Below are 18,632 nucleotides of genomic sequence, written 5' to 3' on the forward strand. Positions count from 1 at the left end.
TCACTTACAATTAAAACTAAATAATAATAAAAATACTTTTTAACTAAATACTAAATATAAATTGTTTTGTGCCTTTTCATGTTATTGTTGTTTCGTTTGGTTTTTGTTTTTGAGGTAAATTCACTAAAAATTTCATTTACTTTGCTGCTCTATAAATTGCAGTATTTTTTGTTCGTTTTTCGTTTCTTTTTAATTTTTTTTTTTTATAAGCATAAATGTTTATATATTTTATTATATAAATTCATTTATTTAAATTATTGTTTTCAAGTCCGTCTGAGGTAGCATTTCTTGTTTTTTTTTTTTTTTTTTTTTATATTCAACTTTGGAATTGTTTATATATTTATTTTCGCTTTATCATTTATATATATTTCATTTAGTATTTTGTTTAGTATATTTAAAGTACTAATGGTCATTGTACTTTTGCCCTGAGTTGTTCGTGTTGTTGTTGTTTTGGTTTTCTTGCCTGCTGCATAAAAAATTAGCAAAAAAATGTCTTTACTGGCGCCATTTGTCTGGTTTATCTACTCAAATCTGAATCGGTTCTGCTCTATAGATGTTGCTCGTTCTATATATACAGTTAGTTTTTGGCATAGGTTGTTCTATATGTTAAAAATAATATTTATTTAAAGAAATTTCTATAGTGTTTAGGTTTTTCTAGATAATTTTTAAAAGAGCAGTTTTCAGTGTTAGTTAAGTATATGTTACTATGGAACTGTCTTTTATATATTAGCACACCATCTCTTAATCCATCATTTACTTAGTTCTCCTAATTTTGATTTCGACTACTTTTTGATTTTTGAGCAAATTTGTGCATAAATGTTTTCGTTTTTAATTTTCTTATATGCTGAAGCTTCAATGTGTTTACCCCTATCTTTTCTGTAGGTTTTACTAGCACTACTATATATATATTATACCAAATCCCTTAAGCTAAGCGCACCGAACCCAGCCATAGACACACCTATGTCCAACTATCTAAGTTAAGCTGGCGACTACGATATATGTTTCGGTTATATATGTATGTATATTTATATATCGCCTTTCCCTTCTCTATCGCTCTCCTCTGTCTCGCTCTCTCTCTTTCTCTATTCCATGCTTTGCGACTTATGTATTATGTACGTATTTAATTTTCAATTTAGTTTTTGATTTATGGTATTTTCTTTCTTTTTTTTTTTTCTTTGACTAAGTTAGCTTTCTTTCTTTTCCGTTTCCGTTTACGATACGTTAATGGCTTTTAAAAATTACTATTACGCATAGGAACTTTGATATTAATCACTAGAGATATAGATATATGTATTGTTTTGGTATGTTATGCAATGTTTTATGTTTATCATTTATGGATTTATATAGAAAAATATGTTTTTAGCACACAGTGTTGCCAGCTGAAACGGACTTGTTGTTATTTGTTTATTATTTTGTTTATAGTTTGATTTTTTCTGTTTGCTTTTAGATCGTTTTTAGTATCGGGTTTTATGTTATACACAAAACACATGCATTTGTGCCACAGTGGTGCAGACTCGATCTCTGCAGCTGCTGTAGCTATAGCTATTGTATATAAACTTTACTTTAATGAGCTCAACTAATATGCGCACTCAGTCTTTTGTAGTTCCACTATTTTGTCTTGTCTTCTTGTCGGTTTAACTGGGCTGGGGAGGCGAATACTGCTAGCCAACACTGTAGCCTGGCTAGAGCAATCGTAATGATGCAATGACACGAGCTATATAGGTGCTTTAACTGTAGATTGATATTGGAAAAATTGAGCTTATCTTCGTCTCGAATAGTTCATTGATGTTTGAAGTTTCTCAAGTTCATATAAGCTTTAAGCTATATTAAATGGGCTTAGTCTCACTTAGAGATTCATTTATTTTTTGATGCTCTCATCAAGACCCACCCACTTTGTATGTAGCTTTGATTGGATGGTCTAGCATTTAAGTGCCAGAGTTCATTAAAGCTTAAAGCTGCAATAAATGTGATTTGATAAACCCAACTTATTGCCGCTTAAAACTTGTATAATTTAATTATTTCATGCTCTTATTGTTTTCGGTCTATCGAAGATATTTTGTTTGCTCATCAATTCTTCCTATACGATTCTCTTTTAGTTTAGTCCCAGTTTAAGCTCGTGTCATTGCACCATGTTTGGTTTGCTTTTGAAAAAAACGGTTTTGGGGTTTCTTTTATCTTAACTTACATACGCTGGCAACACTTAAGTGTTGTTGTTGTGATTTGTGTGTTCGGTACCTGTTGACCTCTGAGCCCTGCCTGGGCTTAGGCCGGTGTCAGCCTGAAGCTCAGTGTGGTCGACTCCGAGGCGCGCACGCGCACCGGCAGATAAACGAGCGCCGGTGCAAAGAGGCCCTCGGCATCGGCATCAGCGGGCGTCAGATGGAAGGCCTGCATCTGGTATGCCTCCTCCGACTTGTCCGGCTGGGCATAGCTGGCCGGCTTGCCGCTGCCGTTGGCCAGATCCGCGCACAACTCGAACGGCGAGGTGGCGGCCGAACGCTGAGCCTGCAGACCGTTGGGTGTGCCCGGCTTGGAGTTGTGGTTGGGAGTCACACTGGCTGAACGGGCCTTGGGCGAGGCGGCAGGGGCGCCTGGCGAGGGCGGGGGCGTGCCTGCCTTGTTGTGGCTGCTGTTGTTGCTGTTGTTACTGTTGTTGCTGTTGTTGTTGGTGGTCAGATTTGTGGGTTCGATTTCGGAGCGTTCAGCTTTGAGGGCACGCTCTCTGCTCGGCTTGCTGCGGGCCTTGCTCTGTACGGCGCCAAAGGCTCTCTCTCGATCCGCCTCCAGTGGAGCGTCGCTGCCATCGTTGCCTCCATTGTTGAGAAGCGCATGGGAGCGCTCGTGTATGAAGAGGAATGCGTAGTAGGGCGTGGTGAAGGGGCACAGTGAGCATTGGTATTCCTTGAAGCGTGGCGTCTGCTCGAACATGCCCGGCAAGGGCAACGGCAGCGGCATCCCTTTGGGCAACTGCATCTGGCCGAACAGCTGCTGCTGGGCGTTCTGCAGCGCCTGGGCCAGATTGTTGGCAGCGCCCGCAGCACTCCCATTGGGTATCTTGAGCGTGGGACTGTCGGGCTTGCTGCTGCCGTTGTTGCTGCTGCCGAGGGCCGACTGCTCCAGCTCGCGCAGCTTCTCGATGCCAGCGGCGCCGTGTTCGTTCATCAGATGCGTGCGCAGCCACTTGGAGCTGCGGAACTGTCGGGCGCAGAGCGGGCAGAGCTCGTTCGATTCGCCACGCAGCGGCGTTAGGCTAATCTCCGGCTCGAGCAACTGTTGCTGCTGCTGCTGTTGCTGCTGCTGTTGCTGTTGTTGCTGCTGTTGCTGCTGCTGCTGCTGCTGCTGCTGTGCCTCGACTTTCAGGCCGTTCTGTGCACTGCCACGCGGCTGAGGCAGCGGAGCGCCATCCTCGATGATGCCGTGCGTATTGTGCTTGTGCACGCGCAGAAAGTATTTGCTGCACAGCTCCTTGTTGCATATGTTGCAGACGACGCCGCCGATCTGTGCCCCGTTCTCGATCTCGATGCCGTGCATGCGTTGCATGTGGGTCTTCATGAAGTACTTGTTGCACAGCTCCTTGTTGCAGATCTCGCAGTAGCTGGACGTGGGCGTGATGGTGTAGGCGGCACGCGGTGTGCCGGGTGCCACGCCTCCAGCGGCGCCACCCGCAGCGGCGACCGTTGCACGTTCCGGCGTATAGAAGCCCTCGCGAAGCGGACTGCTGCCGGGCAGACGACCCAGATGCACCTCGGCGATATGTTGCTTGAATTCCTGTGAGTTGGCAAAGTCGCGCTCGCACGTCTGGCAGCGCAGCTCGTTCGGGGTGGGCGTGACTGCGTTGGGAGAGCCCCCAGCGCCGCCCACTGGCGATAGCTTCAGCGGCAACTGTTGCTGCTGCTGCTGTTGTTGTTGCTGCTGCTGCTGTTGCTGGTAGAGCATGGGATGTCCCTCGGGCAGCAGCTGTCCGGCATGCTCCGTCATCAAGTGGGCACGCAGGGCATATTGATGCTCCAGCTCCCGGCCGCACAGGTGACAGGGCAGCGGGCGCTTGCCATTGAAGTCGTTGAGCTGCTGCAGCATCGATTGCAGCTTCTGCAGATTCTGCAGACCCACCACGGAGCTATCCAGCTTGTCCTGTGGCGGCGTCGTCTCGTCATAGGGCTCCAGCTTGATGCGCTTGCTGGGCTGCTCCTCTAGCTGCTGCTGCTGCTGCTGCGGCGGCGGTTGCTGTTCGTCGTCCTGCTCGGGCTGCTGCTGCTGCTGTTGCTGCTCCTGCTCGGCAGCTGCCTTGGCCAGCATCAGATTCAGTGGCATGAATGGCCAGCCAGCGGGCATCAGCGGCTGCTCCTCCTTGCTCAGCTCCTCGGGCGGCACAAAGACGCCGTGGCGCTTCCATTTGTGCGTGCGCAGGAAGTAGCGATTGGCGTACTCCTTGCAGCACAGCTCACAGAATGCCTCCGGCAGCTGAACGCCGAGACGTCGCAGCTTCTCTGGCGCCCAGTTGGAGTCGCGCGCCTGCTGCTGCAGCTGACTGGGCAGTTTGCGAGGCGGCGGCGCAAAGGCCACCTCCTCCTGCTCGAGCGTGAAGTCCTCGCGAAATCCTTCGGGCAACTGGTACGGCTTCTGCTCCGGCACGGCTAAAGCTTCCGGCGTGGGCTCTTGCTTGACCGCCGCCTGTGCAATGGACGGCGTCTGCTCGTTGGGCGTCGGCGAGGCAGTGGGCGTGGCCTGCTCATGCTGCTTGGCGCGATGGCGACGCATGGCAAAGACGTTGGTGAAGCGCTTGGAGCAGATGTCGCAGTGCACTGCCGGTGGTGCAGGTGGTGTCAACTGTGGCTCAGGTTTCTGTGGCGGCGGCTCACGTGGCATTTGCAGCGTTGGAAAGATGGAAGCTAAACTGCTGCTGCTGCTGTTATTGTTGTTGTTGTTGATGTTGCTGATGCCAATGCTGTTGCTGTTGCTGTGGTTGTTGTTGCTGCTGCTGCTGTTGTTGTTGTTGTTGTTGCTGATGGTGCTGATATTGTTGTTGGGCGTGGTCAAGTCACCGGCGGGATCAAAGATGCCATGCTTGTTGGCCTTGTGCGTCTTCAGAAAGTATTTGTTGCAGAACTCCTTGTTGCAGAGCTCACAGTAGGCCTCCGGATTGAAGATGCGCAACGGCGGACGATTGAGTCCATCGACGCCGGCAAAGCCGGGCATGCCCAGAAGTGGCCAGCCAAGTGCAGCCTCTGGCGGAAATGCAAAAGCGGGCGGCATGCCGGGCAGTTGCTGATGCTGCTGCTGCTGCTGTTGGTGTTGCTGCTGCTGCTGCTGCTGCTGAGCCATGGCTTGTAGCCAAAGTTCGTGCTCCTTGTTGTTGCCGGCATGCCCGTTGGCCAGCTCCATCTGCTGCTGTTGCTGCTGCAGCTCCAGCTGCGAGGGACTCTCAGCGCGCTCCAGCTTCACTTTGATGGAGGCCAGCAAGTCCATGGGCTCGTCGGACGACAACTGTCGCCGCTGCTGCTGTTGTTGCTGTTGATGTTGCTGCTGTGGCTGTTGATGATCCTGCAACATGTGCAGACTGAGCTTGAACTCTGTCTCGAAGTTCTCGCCGCACTGCTTGCAGTAGGTCTGATAGGGATTAATTAGCTGCTGCTGCTGCTCTTCTTCTTGTTGCTGCTGCCGCTGTCGTTGCTGTTGCTGTTTCTCCTCCGCTTCTGATATGTCTTCGGGCTGCAGCTTTTGCTGCTGCAGCAGCTCGAATGTCTCCTTTAGCTTCTCTATGGACTTGGGCAGCAACATCTTCGACAGCTTCTCCTCGTAGTCGATTGTTGCTGGGTCCACCTGACCCGCTGTCGCAGTGCCCGTTGCGGCTCTCTCCTCCTGCTCGCCGCCGCTCAGATTGAGCGCCTCCAGACGACTGGGATTGTGTTGCTTGCGTCGCTTCTTGGCCGCGTCGTTGAGCGCCTCGAGCAGCTGCAGCTGCATGGCTGCTGCGTTAGCTGCTGCTGCAGCCATTGCAGCCATCGCCGTCTGATCCAGACCGCCAGCTGCCTCGCCCTCGCCCTCTCCCTCGCCTTCGCCATCGGCCTCGGCTTCGCCCTCGACCTCATCCTCGACTGCTGCCATGTCTGTCTCATTTGTGTTGCTTCCAAGTGGCTTAGACTCCGCTTCCAGAGTGGGTGACATTGCTGTGTTTGCTGCAGTGGTTGCTGCTGCTGCTGCTACTGTTGCTGCTGTGGCTTCATGTGTGTGACTGTTGTTGTTGTTGGTGTTGGTGCTGCTGTTGTTGCTGCTGCCGCCGCCGCGATTTGTGTTAAGTGTGGATGAGTTGGAGACATCGGAGAGCGCTGTATCCTCGCTGCTCAGATCCGGCGGTGGGGTGGCATATATGGATGCGGCCATTTTGGATGATATTACTGTGAATGGAACGGAACAAGAGGAAGAACGACAAAGCATCAGGCCAATGTACTTTAATTAAAGAAGCCCCAAAAAACTAATTGGGTGTCTAAAGTTGCGAGGAAGCTTAAGCATGCCAGCTGAATATAGTACGTGGACTACGATGGGTTTTATTGGGGTTTAACTATAACTGGTTAGTGTGGTTGGTCAAGAGAGGGGGGCAGGGTTGGGAGTGGGGATGGAGATGTATGTGGTGGGAGCCTACGGCAAGAATAGCTGGAGGCTTAAATCGTGTTAAGCTCCACCCGCTGCCCTATCCTCTCCCTCACTCTATATATATATCTCTCTCTCCCTCTCTGTTGCTCTCCCTCTCTATGCTGTAACTTCCATTCAATTTTATTTCTATTTGCCGCAAAAGTATGTTGCCAAAAATGTTGTACCTACACACACTCACACTCACACGCACACACACTCGCACAGCTGGCATACAACATTTTGTGTCTCATTTCCTTATGCGCTTAATTTCATTTTTCTTCTGCTTTTCCTTTGCGCTCTGTAATTTTTTTCTTCTTCCTTCCAGCACTTTTTCATTTTTGTGCAAATTCTATGAAAAATTTTTCCATTATGTACACAAATACATGCGCACACAGCCCATACATATATATTTGTGTGTGTTGTATATATAGAAAAGTTTTTGTGCGCCCAGCTGCCACCCACACCCGCACACACACACACACGCACATACACCCACACTTGCAACCCCATTGCCGCACACGAAAATTTATACAAAGTCATCCGATTTAAGGAATACAAATTTTGCTTATTTTGTGTGGCCAACACACACACACACACACACACACACGCTAAGTTTTTCTCCACCCACCCACACACATATATATATACACACTCATGCATGCCCTGTGTAATATTTGCCAAGCAGTCTCTGCCCCCCCCTCTGGACGGCCCCAACTTGAACTGCGCATAAAACTTATAAAAATTTTCTTCAACATGACTTGGTAAAATAAATTTGATTCTCAAGAAAGCAAAAGGAAGCCGACAACGACACGAAGAAGGCCCAAAAACTGGGCGGCGGGTTGCGCGGGGCTGGGAGGGGGGCAGTGGCTGACGAACAGCCAGCACAGGCTGCCATGCAACCGTCTGTGTGTCTGTATGTGTGAGTGTTTGTGTCTGTGGCAAGGGGCCAAGGCAAAGGCAAAGGCAAAAATGTCGAAATGAACCCAAAAAAGAAAAAAAAAAAGAAAGTAGAAGAAAAATAATTTTTTTCCCTATTTTCTCGACGTGAAGGCAGAAGAAAAATATTCTCAACTATGCTGCAGACATAAATTAAGTTTCCATGGTTGGAAATTGGTTCTCTCGTAGATTTTGTTGCTGTTGTTGACTTTGCTTTTATACAATTTCAGCACTGAAGGCCCAAAACCCCTGCCCACCCAATCTACGCCCACTTTTGGTACTTTGCAGGAGTTAAGCAAAAATGCCTCCCTATATACACATGTGTGTGTGTCGGTGTCTATGTGTACGCGTGTGTGTGTGTGTGTGGGCGGCTGACTGTGTTTGGGATTTTTATAAAGCCTAAGGTAGTTTGATGTTATTTTATTTGATTTCTTTTTTCTGCGTCTACTTAAATGAAAATGGGCAGGAGCAGAGTGTAAACAGTTCTGTATAACATACTGAGAGGCAAGAAAATGCGTCTAATTGGCATATATAACAATGTGTTATACATGAATAAAGCATTATATATAAAATATATACGTACTTATATGTACATATATATGATTGTGAGTGTGCTTCAGATTTATATAGAAGCTAAAGATGGCTTATATATTGGGGCAAACTATGAACTGATTGCCCAATATATGTGATAAATCTGATAAATTTACATCAATTGGCAAATATAACAAACTGTTATACAGCAACACAATTTGATTCGTCTAAAATAGGAGTTTTTTTTACAATGCAAATATAATTACACATACAATGTTCATGCTCCTATTCTTCACCCATAACACATATATCATTTTATATAACAGCTTAAGTTTGCTTTAGTAAATAGTCATTGAAACGTTGAACGTCAAGCTCAAGAATATATATCTCTTTCCCACACTATATAACAGTTTAGTCTGACTTCTTAACATTGCCTGAACAGACACTCCAACCCTACAGCGATCAACCTCCTTGACAACAGCGCCACAACCAGAAGGCAAAGAAATCACCATCCACTAGATCTCCCGCACATCGTGGATCAGTAGCCTCTAGGCTTAGGTACTCCAACCCACACACATACGTATCGTAATTCCGCTAATATTAAGCCAGCTCCAATGTTCACTTAATTTAATCCCCGTTTTGCAAAGCAATTTACTGATTGTCGCAAAAGAGTTAAAAAAAAATAAAAATGAAAAACTCCACAACACATACTCATTAAACTGTTATATTTCTGCAACAAAAGGTTAACTTTGCTTGCATTGAGCAAAAGCTTATAGGTTATTATCTCAATGTTCAATTGTCGTCAAGTTCTACCACGTTTCGTTCACTTTGCTATTGCACAAATTCTCGTTAAGTTCGCGCTGTTTGCCGAGTCGCTGGCGCATGCGCACTTCGCTGCTGCTGCTCGTGTCCTGCCAAGTGGCTCGCTCAATTTCAACTGTCGCATGACGCAGCAGAAACACCAAAACACAACAAAATTGATGAAAAAAAACCCCAAAAAAAAAAAAACTGTCAAATCGCAGTTACAAGCGCAAAATCAAAACAGCAATAACATTGATACTAAAATCACACACATATGCACACACATGCACATATATGCACAAATGTATCAATGCACACCCCGCAGCACATTTAATAGTTTTCCCAACACACACACACACACACACACACACATTCATACATAGATAGCTACCCACAGCATTTTTACCCAAAAAACCTCAATAAAACACCCCAAAATATCAAAAATCAAATAATTTCCCTTAAAAAAAATACACATACTCACACACACACACACACACACATACACAGACCGACAGACACATGCAAGCGACAACTGAGCGCCGCGTCGCTGCTCGGAAAACCATTATAGCTCCGCCCCTTTTTACAACTTTTCACTAACCACCACACACACATGCACATATACACTCATACATTCATACACACTAACACACTCTCACATTTCTAGTTGACTTTTTTTTGCCTCTTGCTCGTGCCAATTTATCATTGTTCGATAGTTTTTCAATTTGTTTTCTTTCCAGCTACTGTTGCCGTCTCTTGTTGCTGTTGCTGTTGTTGTTGCCATCGAGTCGCAGTTGTTGTTATTTTAATGTATTCAGCATTCTGTGACTTTGTCACGACTTTTCTGTCGGTCGCGCCCTAAAAAGTTGCTACGCGATTTCCGATATGCTTCACTCCATGCACACTCCAATGTCTTCCATTGTATTCATATCTTTGGCGAGCGAATGCATTTGACAAGTCTCTCTCTCCCTCTCTCTCTCTTTCAGTCTTATGAATGGGCTTGTGTGTGTGTGTGTACCGCATCTGATTGTAGCAATTGCTGTATAAGACCCTTCCCTCTTCCTACTTTTAGGCTTTAATCTTGACACAACTCAATCTTCCATATGAAGCGATGTAATTGCCATTTTCTTTGAAGAGTTCTGCTTACAGGGCGAGCGGGTCGGGCAGTTAAGTATCTTTATCAAATGTCTGTTGCAGCAGATAATTGAGAAGTATTTAAGTATATATGATTTTTATTCCTTTGGTGGTTGCTAAGAACATTTTTTGTGTTATACCTGAACTCAAGTGATGTTTCGGGGCTTACATGGTTGGTAAAGAAGTCAATTAGGCTCAATTAGAAGTTATCAAAATATTGGTGTGAGGTCAACAGCAAATTTTTATGAGAGTTTTCAAGGGGCTCTTAAGTGGATATATGAAATGCTGTAATATTTAATAATCTAAGTCTGTGTGACTGAGGAAAATTGAAATATAGTTAGAGTTGGTAGAAACAACTGTTGTTTGACCTTAACAATTAGTTATTCATATTACTTTGCACAACTGTTTCTGATGTAAATCTAAGCATCAAAACTGTTGTATTATAATGTATTCTTAATTGAATGAACTGAATGTAATATTCCAGCAAATATAAATTTTTAATATACTGAAAGTTCCTATAAATATAATCTTACGTATTGTAGAGTTTACTCAGCTTATATCAAACACTGATAAAAAAAAAATGAATAAGGGATTTTTTTATCAGCGTTTGATATGAGCTGCTGACTGAACTAACAACAAATTCACTATATATCTTTTAGTATTTTCATACTTTATTTCTTAAAAACCATTTTGGATGTGTCATCCACTCACCCATTTATTACATTTATTACAAAGTCATAATCTATTCTTAACCAAATAACTACTTAAATAAATATTTAAGTAATAGTTAGAATATTTTAAGTAATAGTTAGAATATTTTAATGATATTCCCTACTCTCGCTTAAGTAATCAACTCAGCTGCATTACCTAAATCAGATCGTACACCTAAGTAATACGTAACTCCCCTGACATATATTTATAACAGGCAATGTTTGTGTTCCAATTTCTTCCCCTTACGCATTGATAGATTGATTTTGACTTTACAAGATGCTCGCATGTGGGCAAAAGCGTGCCCGCTGATATATGTGCTTGCCACCCCTTTGTCACAGGCCCCCACTCTGTATGCCCAGCCGCCCCCCACTCTCATTCATGTCAGGCTAACTAGACAGCACAGAAAGTGAAAGTGAAAGTGACTTCTCTGCTAGCTAGGTTCATCTCTCAGTCCGTCTGTCTGTCTGGCTGTCGGTCTGTATGTCCTCATGTTTGTCTCTCTATCTGTTGTCCTGTCCAATGCTCGCAATGCTTTCTGATTTCTGGACATGCGCAGCAAAGAGTGTGGCTCTACCTACTCCTCCTCCTCCTCCTGCTCCATACACTCAGCTCTCTCGTACGCGCTCTCAGCACCGGCTACGACTCCTTCTCTGCATGTGTGTGTGTGTGTGTGCGTGAAAAGTCGAAATACGCCGGTTGAACGAACCAGGCGAACAAAATACAGCGGGAGCAGCAGCAGCAGCAACAGCATTGAAAAGCCATTGGTCAGAGCGCGTGGAGCGCATGGAGCGCATGGAGCCTTCAGCTTGCCTCCCAGTTGTCTGGCCACGTCTCGTGGTCAAGGTTTGCTATTGACTTTCACTTTTCACATGTCGGCACATGTCCGTGTGTGTGTATATGTATGTGTGTGTGTGTCCGTCCCTCTAGCCCGCTGTCCCGTGTTGCGGTTGCCATCGGTTTCGTTATAGCCGATGCCGGCACTTTCGCTTTCTACACACACACACGCACACACACACACACAGTAGGCATTTGAGAGTGGGCGGGGGCTGGAGACTTATGTGGCTAGTGGGTCAAGCGCTGGTAGGCGCATGTCTGTTGCTGTTGCTGGACACAACACGTGTGTGCACTCGAAACGTAAACAAAAGGCGACGGACTACAGTTCGAATGGACGTAATTATAGTTGTTCCTCTGCCGCGGGTGTCAACTGTCACCCGCCCTGACAGTTCGTCAGCTAAACAATCATTAAAAGAATTTTAAACCGCGTTTCTGCTCCCTATTCCACTCTCACGCCCTCTCTCTCTCTCTCTCTTTTGCTCACATTTGCATGGACAATTACAACAATTGAAATTATTCGAATAGGTCCTGTGTGTGTGTGAGCGTGCGTGCAACTCCTGACAGACCATATGATTGATATATGAGCATGACCAGCCTTTGCCCCCGTACGCGCATATGCCGCACTTTATGTGACACCCCCGCCTACTGCTGCATATGCAATTAATATTTTGTTGAAAATCAAATTGAAATTATGCTTCTAAAATCAACCACCAAATGGGTTCACGCCAAAGTGCGGCGCGGGGGCAGCCGCAGCAGGAGGTGGGCCGATGGTTTTTGGTTGTGCGACAAATTGATTTTAGAGCTGAGCACACAGTTGTTTTTGCTGCTGCTGCTGTTATTATTATTATTATTATTGATGTTGTTTCAGTGCTTGTTGAGTGGGCTGATGCGGAAGGCTTGGCAGGGCACTTAGCCATGGGAAGTATAGAGTGCTAAAGGCTAATTTACTTGTAGAACTTTTTTGTAAATTTAGAAGCATTTAATGTTTATAATAATTTTAAAATTTTAAAACTTTAGTATATAAATTGAAAAAGTAAAATTTTAAAATATATATATATATATTTTAATTACTAGAAATATTTAATTATACATGCAATATTTCTGATTATATGATGCTGATTTGAAATAAAGCAAGAGCGCTAAAGACCTTAATGGCTTTAGCAAAAATTGATTACTGTTTTATCAAGGATAGACCGAATTGAAGGTCTCGGAATTGGAAGATTTGTTGATATATTCTTTATATTCAATAATAAGCATCAATTTTAGATATATGGATGTTTTCAATATATTTTCTGATTATTTTTGTATAGTATTTGTCATAGATATATATACAATTGATGTTGCTTCAGCTTCTTCTATCGCTTATAACATTAATAAGCCATAGAAGAAGCTGAAGAAAAACGAACTTCGTAATAATAGAATATGATTAAGAAGCACATCTCTTCAAAGACACAAACTACGAATCAAATACTACAGCTTTAACAAAGTTAGTTGGTTGTTAACAAACTAAGAATTTTCCTTAATTTTAAATTTAAGAAATCTCTCTAATTAAGCAAATGTGATGCAATTCATGCTGCCTTAAATGCCAGCTATTATTTTTAGATTAAGGGCGCTCTAACTAACGGATACACACACAGACACCCACACAAACACACAGAAGTAGAAGCCCCCTCATAGAACACCCTAACAAATAAATGTACAATATTTCTTTACAGTTGACTTGGCAGCTAAATTTCCAACAATTTCTGCTTAGCGTGCTCATTAGTCGAGAAATCTCATTAGAAACTAATGAAGGTGTGTTGGCAATAACAACACACATACACACCCACACACACACTCACACAGCTAGTTATACTGGACATCATTTAGTGTTCGACTTTGGCTCATTATGTTAAATTTTTATACATATTTTTCGTTCGCATTTCTGCTATATTCGCATCTCGCTGTTGATTGGAGAAATGGCGAACAAGAGTGAAAAATTAATTTGGCCAGTCAGAAAGAGAGAGAGCGAATGTGAATGCGAATGCGAATGCGGCTATTTCCATCCCGTTCAGACACTAAATTTTTTCTATCAAATATTATTTGTACAATAAACTAAAATGAGTGACTGTATGTGTGTGTATGAGCTTGTGTGTGTGTGTTTGTTCCATCCCCCAAGCGTATGTACGTATGTGTTGCTGTGTGGCATGATAAAATAAAAATACGAAAAATGTGGAAAAAATACAAGAAAAATTAATAATGAAACACACACACACACGCTTAGAGACAAGGACAAGCATGTAGAGTATATAAATATGTATGTGTGTGCTTGTGGGTCTGCCAGATATACACAAGCCATTTGCTTGTGTGCGTGTGTGTGTGTGTGTTTGCTGGTTATTTTGGGCAAGGGCGGCGCAAATAATAATCATTTTTATAATAATGCAAGTGTATCTCAGCCAAGTTTTGGCCTTATGTGTGTGTGTGTGGGGGGGGAGATGGTGATGGTAGCTGTGGTGGTGGTGGGGTTGGGCGAGCAGCGATCGTCATCGGCATCGTTATCTGCCACACAAACAGCCAACCCCTAAAAGTATGCAGCAAATAATTTCGAGCGCACAAGTGAAATCTATCGCACAAATTTTGCACAAACTATGCGAAAAAGTAAGCGCTAGCAGCAACAAAAATTCCATAAATTTTTGCTGCTACGCTTTCCCCACTCATTTTCACACACACACACTCACACACGCGCGCAGTTACAAGCATATGTAGAGGGGAAGTTTGCAATTTTATCACACACAGATACATATAGAGACACCCCCCAACCTCCTCTTGCAGCGACTTTATGAAACCATCAAATTATTTTCTTTTCCATTTCTGACACTCAAAAGAAACGCAAAGAAAGCAGCAACAGCAACAACAACAACAACAACAGCAACAACAGCAGCAGCAGCCACTACAGCTGAGGCAGCAGCAGCAGGAGAAGCAGCAGCAGTAGGTGAACAAAAAGGGAATTACATGGCTGCGGCACAAAAGTAGTTGGGCCAAAGGAGGCAAAAATATTATTTTCCAGTTACGCTCGTCTCCGTCCACGTCGTCATGGCACATCCTTTACATTACTTTTCTCTTTTTTTTTTCTTCTTGCTTTTCTGGCTGTGCTGCTGGCTCAAAGTTTGTGGCGTCCTCACTCACTCTCCCTCTCTCTCTCCTTCTCTCATTCTCTGGTCTGCCCACATGCCTTGCGGGTTACTTTTTCCATCTCTGTTCGTTTGTGTGTGTGTGTGTGTGTAAGAGTGTCTTTGTATTTGTGTCTATGTGTGTGCAGCTACTTCGTCTTATTCGAGTACGAAATTTTTATGAGAAAATGCCTGCCAGCTCAACTGCTGCTGGTTGAAGTATCTGTATGTGTGTATGTGTGTGTGTGAGTCTGTTTACTTGAATACCCAGTGGGAAACAGATGCATGAAAAAGGCAGTACTCAATGCAGGCTTTCGCTTAACTCTACAGTAGTTCATAGAGTATCAGTGAGTATTTTAAGGAAGTTAATTTAGCTAATATTTTGAGTGTAAAATGCTTACAAAAAGACATGCTAAAGGACCTACATGAAACAGCATTTCTGTTAGGAATGACAGTAGTAAATAAGTTAAAAGAGTATTAGTTTCATACATAGCTGCTTCTATAGCTAACTGATTCTGTATAGGTTCCCCACCTATGTATGTATCTAAAGCACATCCTTTCAAAAAATGTATAGGTAAACACTAGTCCTTCGGTCCCACTGGGCAACTGGTAATCGTCTCTGTATGTATGTGTGCATGGGCCGAGTTATAAGCCTCAACTGTGCTGTATATCAAAATATTTAAAAGCAAATATAATATTGGTGGGCTAAAAGGCACTGGGGAAAATGGAGAGAAATGGGCAGGCCATAATAGAAAAACACTTAAGCAGCCCGCCCAGTGGTCGAAACGGCTGGTTGGGTCGGGTGCGCGACTGGCGCCTTGCTCTATGCTCTATATATGTATATACGAACAACAACAAATATCAAAAGGCATACAAAATGTAAAAATATTAATAATGAGCCAAGCGACGGCGCAGAGCAGTTACCCAAAGGCAGCAACACAACCAAATGAGAATGTGGCGGAAAAATTGTGGAAAATTTATTGATTTTGACTTCGAGAGGAGAGCGCAACAAAAAACCAACAAGAAAAAAAAAAATACAAAATAAAATAAAGTAAAATGAATGGCAGAGCGGCGCAGGCTATAAATGATTGGCTGAATGTTTATCAGGCTCGGACAAACACACACACACGAACATAAATATATAAATATATATGTGTGCGCGTGTGTGTGTGGGTGCATTATAACGAAATTGATTTCGATCTTATCTTGCTTATCGTTGAAATTTTTATATTTTTATTGGCATTCGCATTAAAAATACTTAATCTCACAGCGAAGTTATTATGGCAGCCACCCTCCACTTGGCTCCACTTGTGGGGTTGTGCTTGGGGATTGGCAGGGTAGCTCTTTAATAATGTCCATATCGAAATTTTACTTTATCGCCATTTTTCGCTGGCTCTTTTTTTTGTTTTTGTTTTTTTGTTTTTAGTGTGCGTCGTTCGTAATATTATTATTATTTTTACGTTATTAGCACCCGTAGGGCTCTCGCGGCGTATGCGTAATGCGCGATAAAACGCGTGTGTGAGAATGTGTGTGTATGCGTGTATGTGTGTGTGACTGTCAACTAATGAGACTTTTTAATAAATTGCCCCACCATTTTTAGTACAATTTTCATTATTAATAAAACTTTATGACATATATATCAGACGTATGTGTTGTGTAAATGTGCGTTTGTTTAATAAAACAGAGTCAGTTGGCAGGCGTGATAGACCAGGACATACCCTGTTGCCAACAAGAGTGTGTCGGTTTTGTTGTGGTAAAGTATATATAAGAACTTTTGACTCAGTAATGCTCTGTTTCCTGCCTTTGACTACTCAACAGGATAATTACTTAAACAGGATAATTTTATACAACATTATAGCCCACTTTTTACAGTACTAAGATACCATCTAAACCAATTTTTAACACCGCTTTGCTTGTTTTTTTATGTTTACAGGGTATCAAAAAGCGCAAGCAAACAAAAATTTATGAGTCCAATTAAATTTCATAAGTTCCCAGTTGTATGTGTATTGTTTGACTTTCTGTGTGTGTGTTTATTTGTGTGCGTCATGTCCACGTCAAAGCGCGATGTGCATTAGAGCGCCTAAAAGTGGATTGCTACCAAAAAAAAAAAAAAAAAAGAAATAATTATCATTGCAGAATTTATGATCGAAAAACCTTTTAAATTTACTGTCTAATAAAGGATGGGAACGTTGTTAAGTAGGTCTATATATTATATACCAAAAAAGAAGACGCTAAAAAGTCGAGCATAACAAAAATGATACCATCTATATATAGACATTGAGATTATCATAGACCAAGTAGACACTTCTCATGAATAATTTTAAATATATTTATATATATTCCCCATGATCAAAATACCTGCTATTTAGAATTTTTATAACATCCTTTAATTATTTCCCCAAATCAATAATAATCCAATTTCAATAATTTAATAGGTAAGCTCAAGGAATTTCTTGGCTTTCAGCTGTCAACCTCAAGGCATGCAATAAATGTTTTAGGATTGTATGGATAGATAGGTATATATATTTGTATATATAGGTTATATTGTATATGTGTATATCTACTTCATTTAGATAGTTCTTGTGCGTTAACTTCCTGCAAGTGCTTAAGGCCAATTTGTGACTTGTATATTGTTTATATTTCAGCTAGAAATTAACGTCACTCAGATGATTAACTAAGGGATCGTAGGATATATAAACATATATGTATATAAGCATTAAGCAATACAGTTCATATATTCTTGCCAATTCGTAAAGCCAATTGTAATTTTGTTTATTAAATTTTGTAGCCAATTAAAATTTGGTTTTTCTTTTAGTTTTTTTAGCAAGCAAATTTGTTTATAGCGCATAATTTGACTAGGGCTTAAACTGCGGTTGTTCGGATTACAATATTATATAGGATTTTGTTTTGGTTGTATTGTTATTGTTATTGTTGTTGTAGACTTTAGCTGTGGAACTCACAATGTCTCTAGTCAGAGAGCGCACCTTAATCCTACGTGTAAACTTATATGAAAACAAACGCGCAACGTTACGAGTTTTGTGTTTCTGATCAGAATCAGTTTATGAAACTTCATTATGTTGAACAAAAAAACGTTAGCTAAGAAAAATTGCAACATTAGTTTTCTTTTTAGGATTTCTTAATTTATTTTGTTTACACTTTTGCTTTGAGATATAATATGTATAGAAACACTTGCTTGGCCCAGCACTTGATCAGTGTTATTTGGCTTATAGAAATCCTGGGACACGTTTTTGTATTCTTCTTCTTGATTCGTTATTTCAAAAACACTTTTTGTTCACTGAGATTGGCTTTAGATTGCATATATTTCATAGAGCTGTTGCTGCTTTCTTGTTGTTGTTGTTGTTGTTATTGTTGAAACTTACAGAACTTGTACAGGGCGTTTCACTTATTTATCATACCGACAAGTCTAGCACGCCGTTGTGGTGGCCACGCGCGGCTACTTCTGCACCACGTACGCGTTTTCTGTAGACTGAATTTCGATTTGGACACAGCCTGTCGCCGCGTTTGCCCTAAAGGATGCACACAACTCCCACACAGAGACAGGCCCGAGAGAGAGAGCGAGCCCGAGCCAGTGCACGAGAGAGAGTCTTGGAAAAACCACCACCAGCCACAGCAGCAGCACCATCATTACCGCCACCACCAACAACAGCTCCCCCAACGCCCATTCGAGCAGTTGGTGGCGCTCTGTTGCTATTTTGTTTACCTTCGTTGCGGGGGCGATCGACTGCAGTAGGCGTGGCGCTCTGCTTGCGAGGTAAAACCGAAAATTAAAAAAACTGTAGCATAGTTTTAGGCTGCATCATAAATTGAAATATATATGTATGAGCTTTGTCCCTATATGTATGGCTTATTAACTGCTCGTGAGCCTATATATCTCTATATATATTTGTA

General features: G+C 42.7%; 1 protein-coding gene across 2 annotated transcripts; it reads right to left on the reverse strand.

Moving 5' to 3' along the window:
• Positions 1-326: 326 nt before the first annotated feature.
• Positions 327-18,219, reverse strand: LOC6581608. 2 transcript variants are annotated; one of them, XM_032731471.2, is made up of 2 exons: positions 17,684-18,219; positions 327-6,395 (listed from the first exon to the last, which is right to left on the reverse strand). In XM_032731471.2, the coding sequence occupies exon 2, from the start codon at positions 6,379-6,381 to the stop codon at positions 2,263-2,265; it is 4,119 nt and encodes a 1,372-aa protein (XP_032587362.1). In that variant the 5' UTR covers positions 6,382-6,395; positions 17,684-18,219; the 3' UTR covers positions 327-2,262. The 2 variants fall into 2 exon arrangements, with proteins under 2 accessions (XP_032587362.1, XP_032587363.1); XM_032731472.2 differs by having other exon boundaries at positions 18,104-18,217.
• Between the last annotated feature and the right edge of the window lie 413 nt (positions 18,220-18,632).

Source organism: Drosophila mojavensis, unplaced genomic scaffold (genome assembly GCF_018153725.1).
Source record: "Drosophila mojavensis isolate 15081-1352.22 unplaced genomic scaffold, ASM1815372v1 contig_74, whole genome shotgun sequence".
NCBI classification, from domain to species: Eukaryota; Metazoa; Arthropoda; class Insecta; order Diptera; family Drosophilidae; genus Drosophila; species Drosophila mojavensis.

What these genes read in the sequence shown, in the direction of transcription:
- LOC6581608 (XM_032731471.2), bottom strand. Translation starts at nt 6,381, where the DNA reads ATGGCCGCATCCATATATGCCACCCCACCGCCGGATCTGAGCAGCGAG.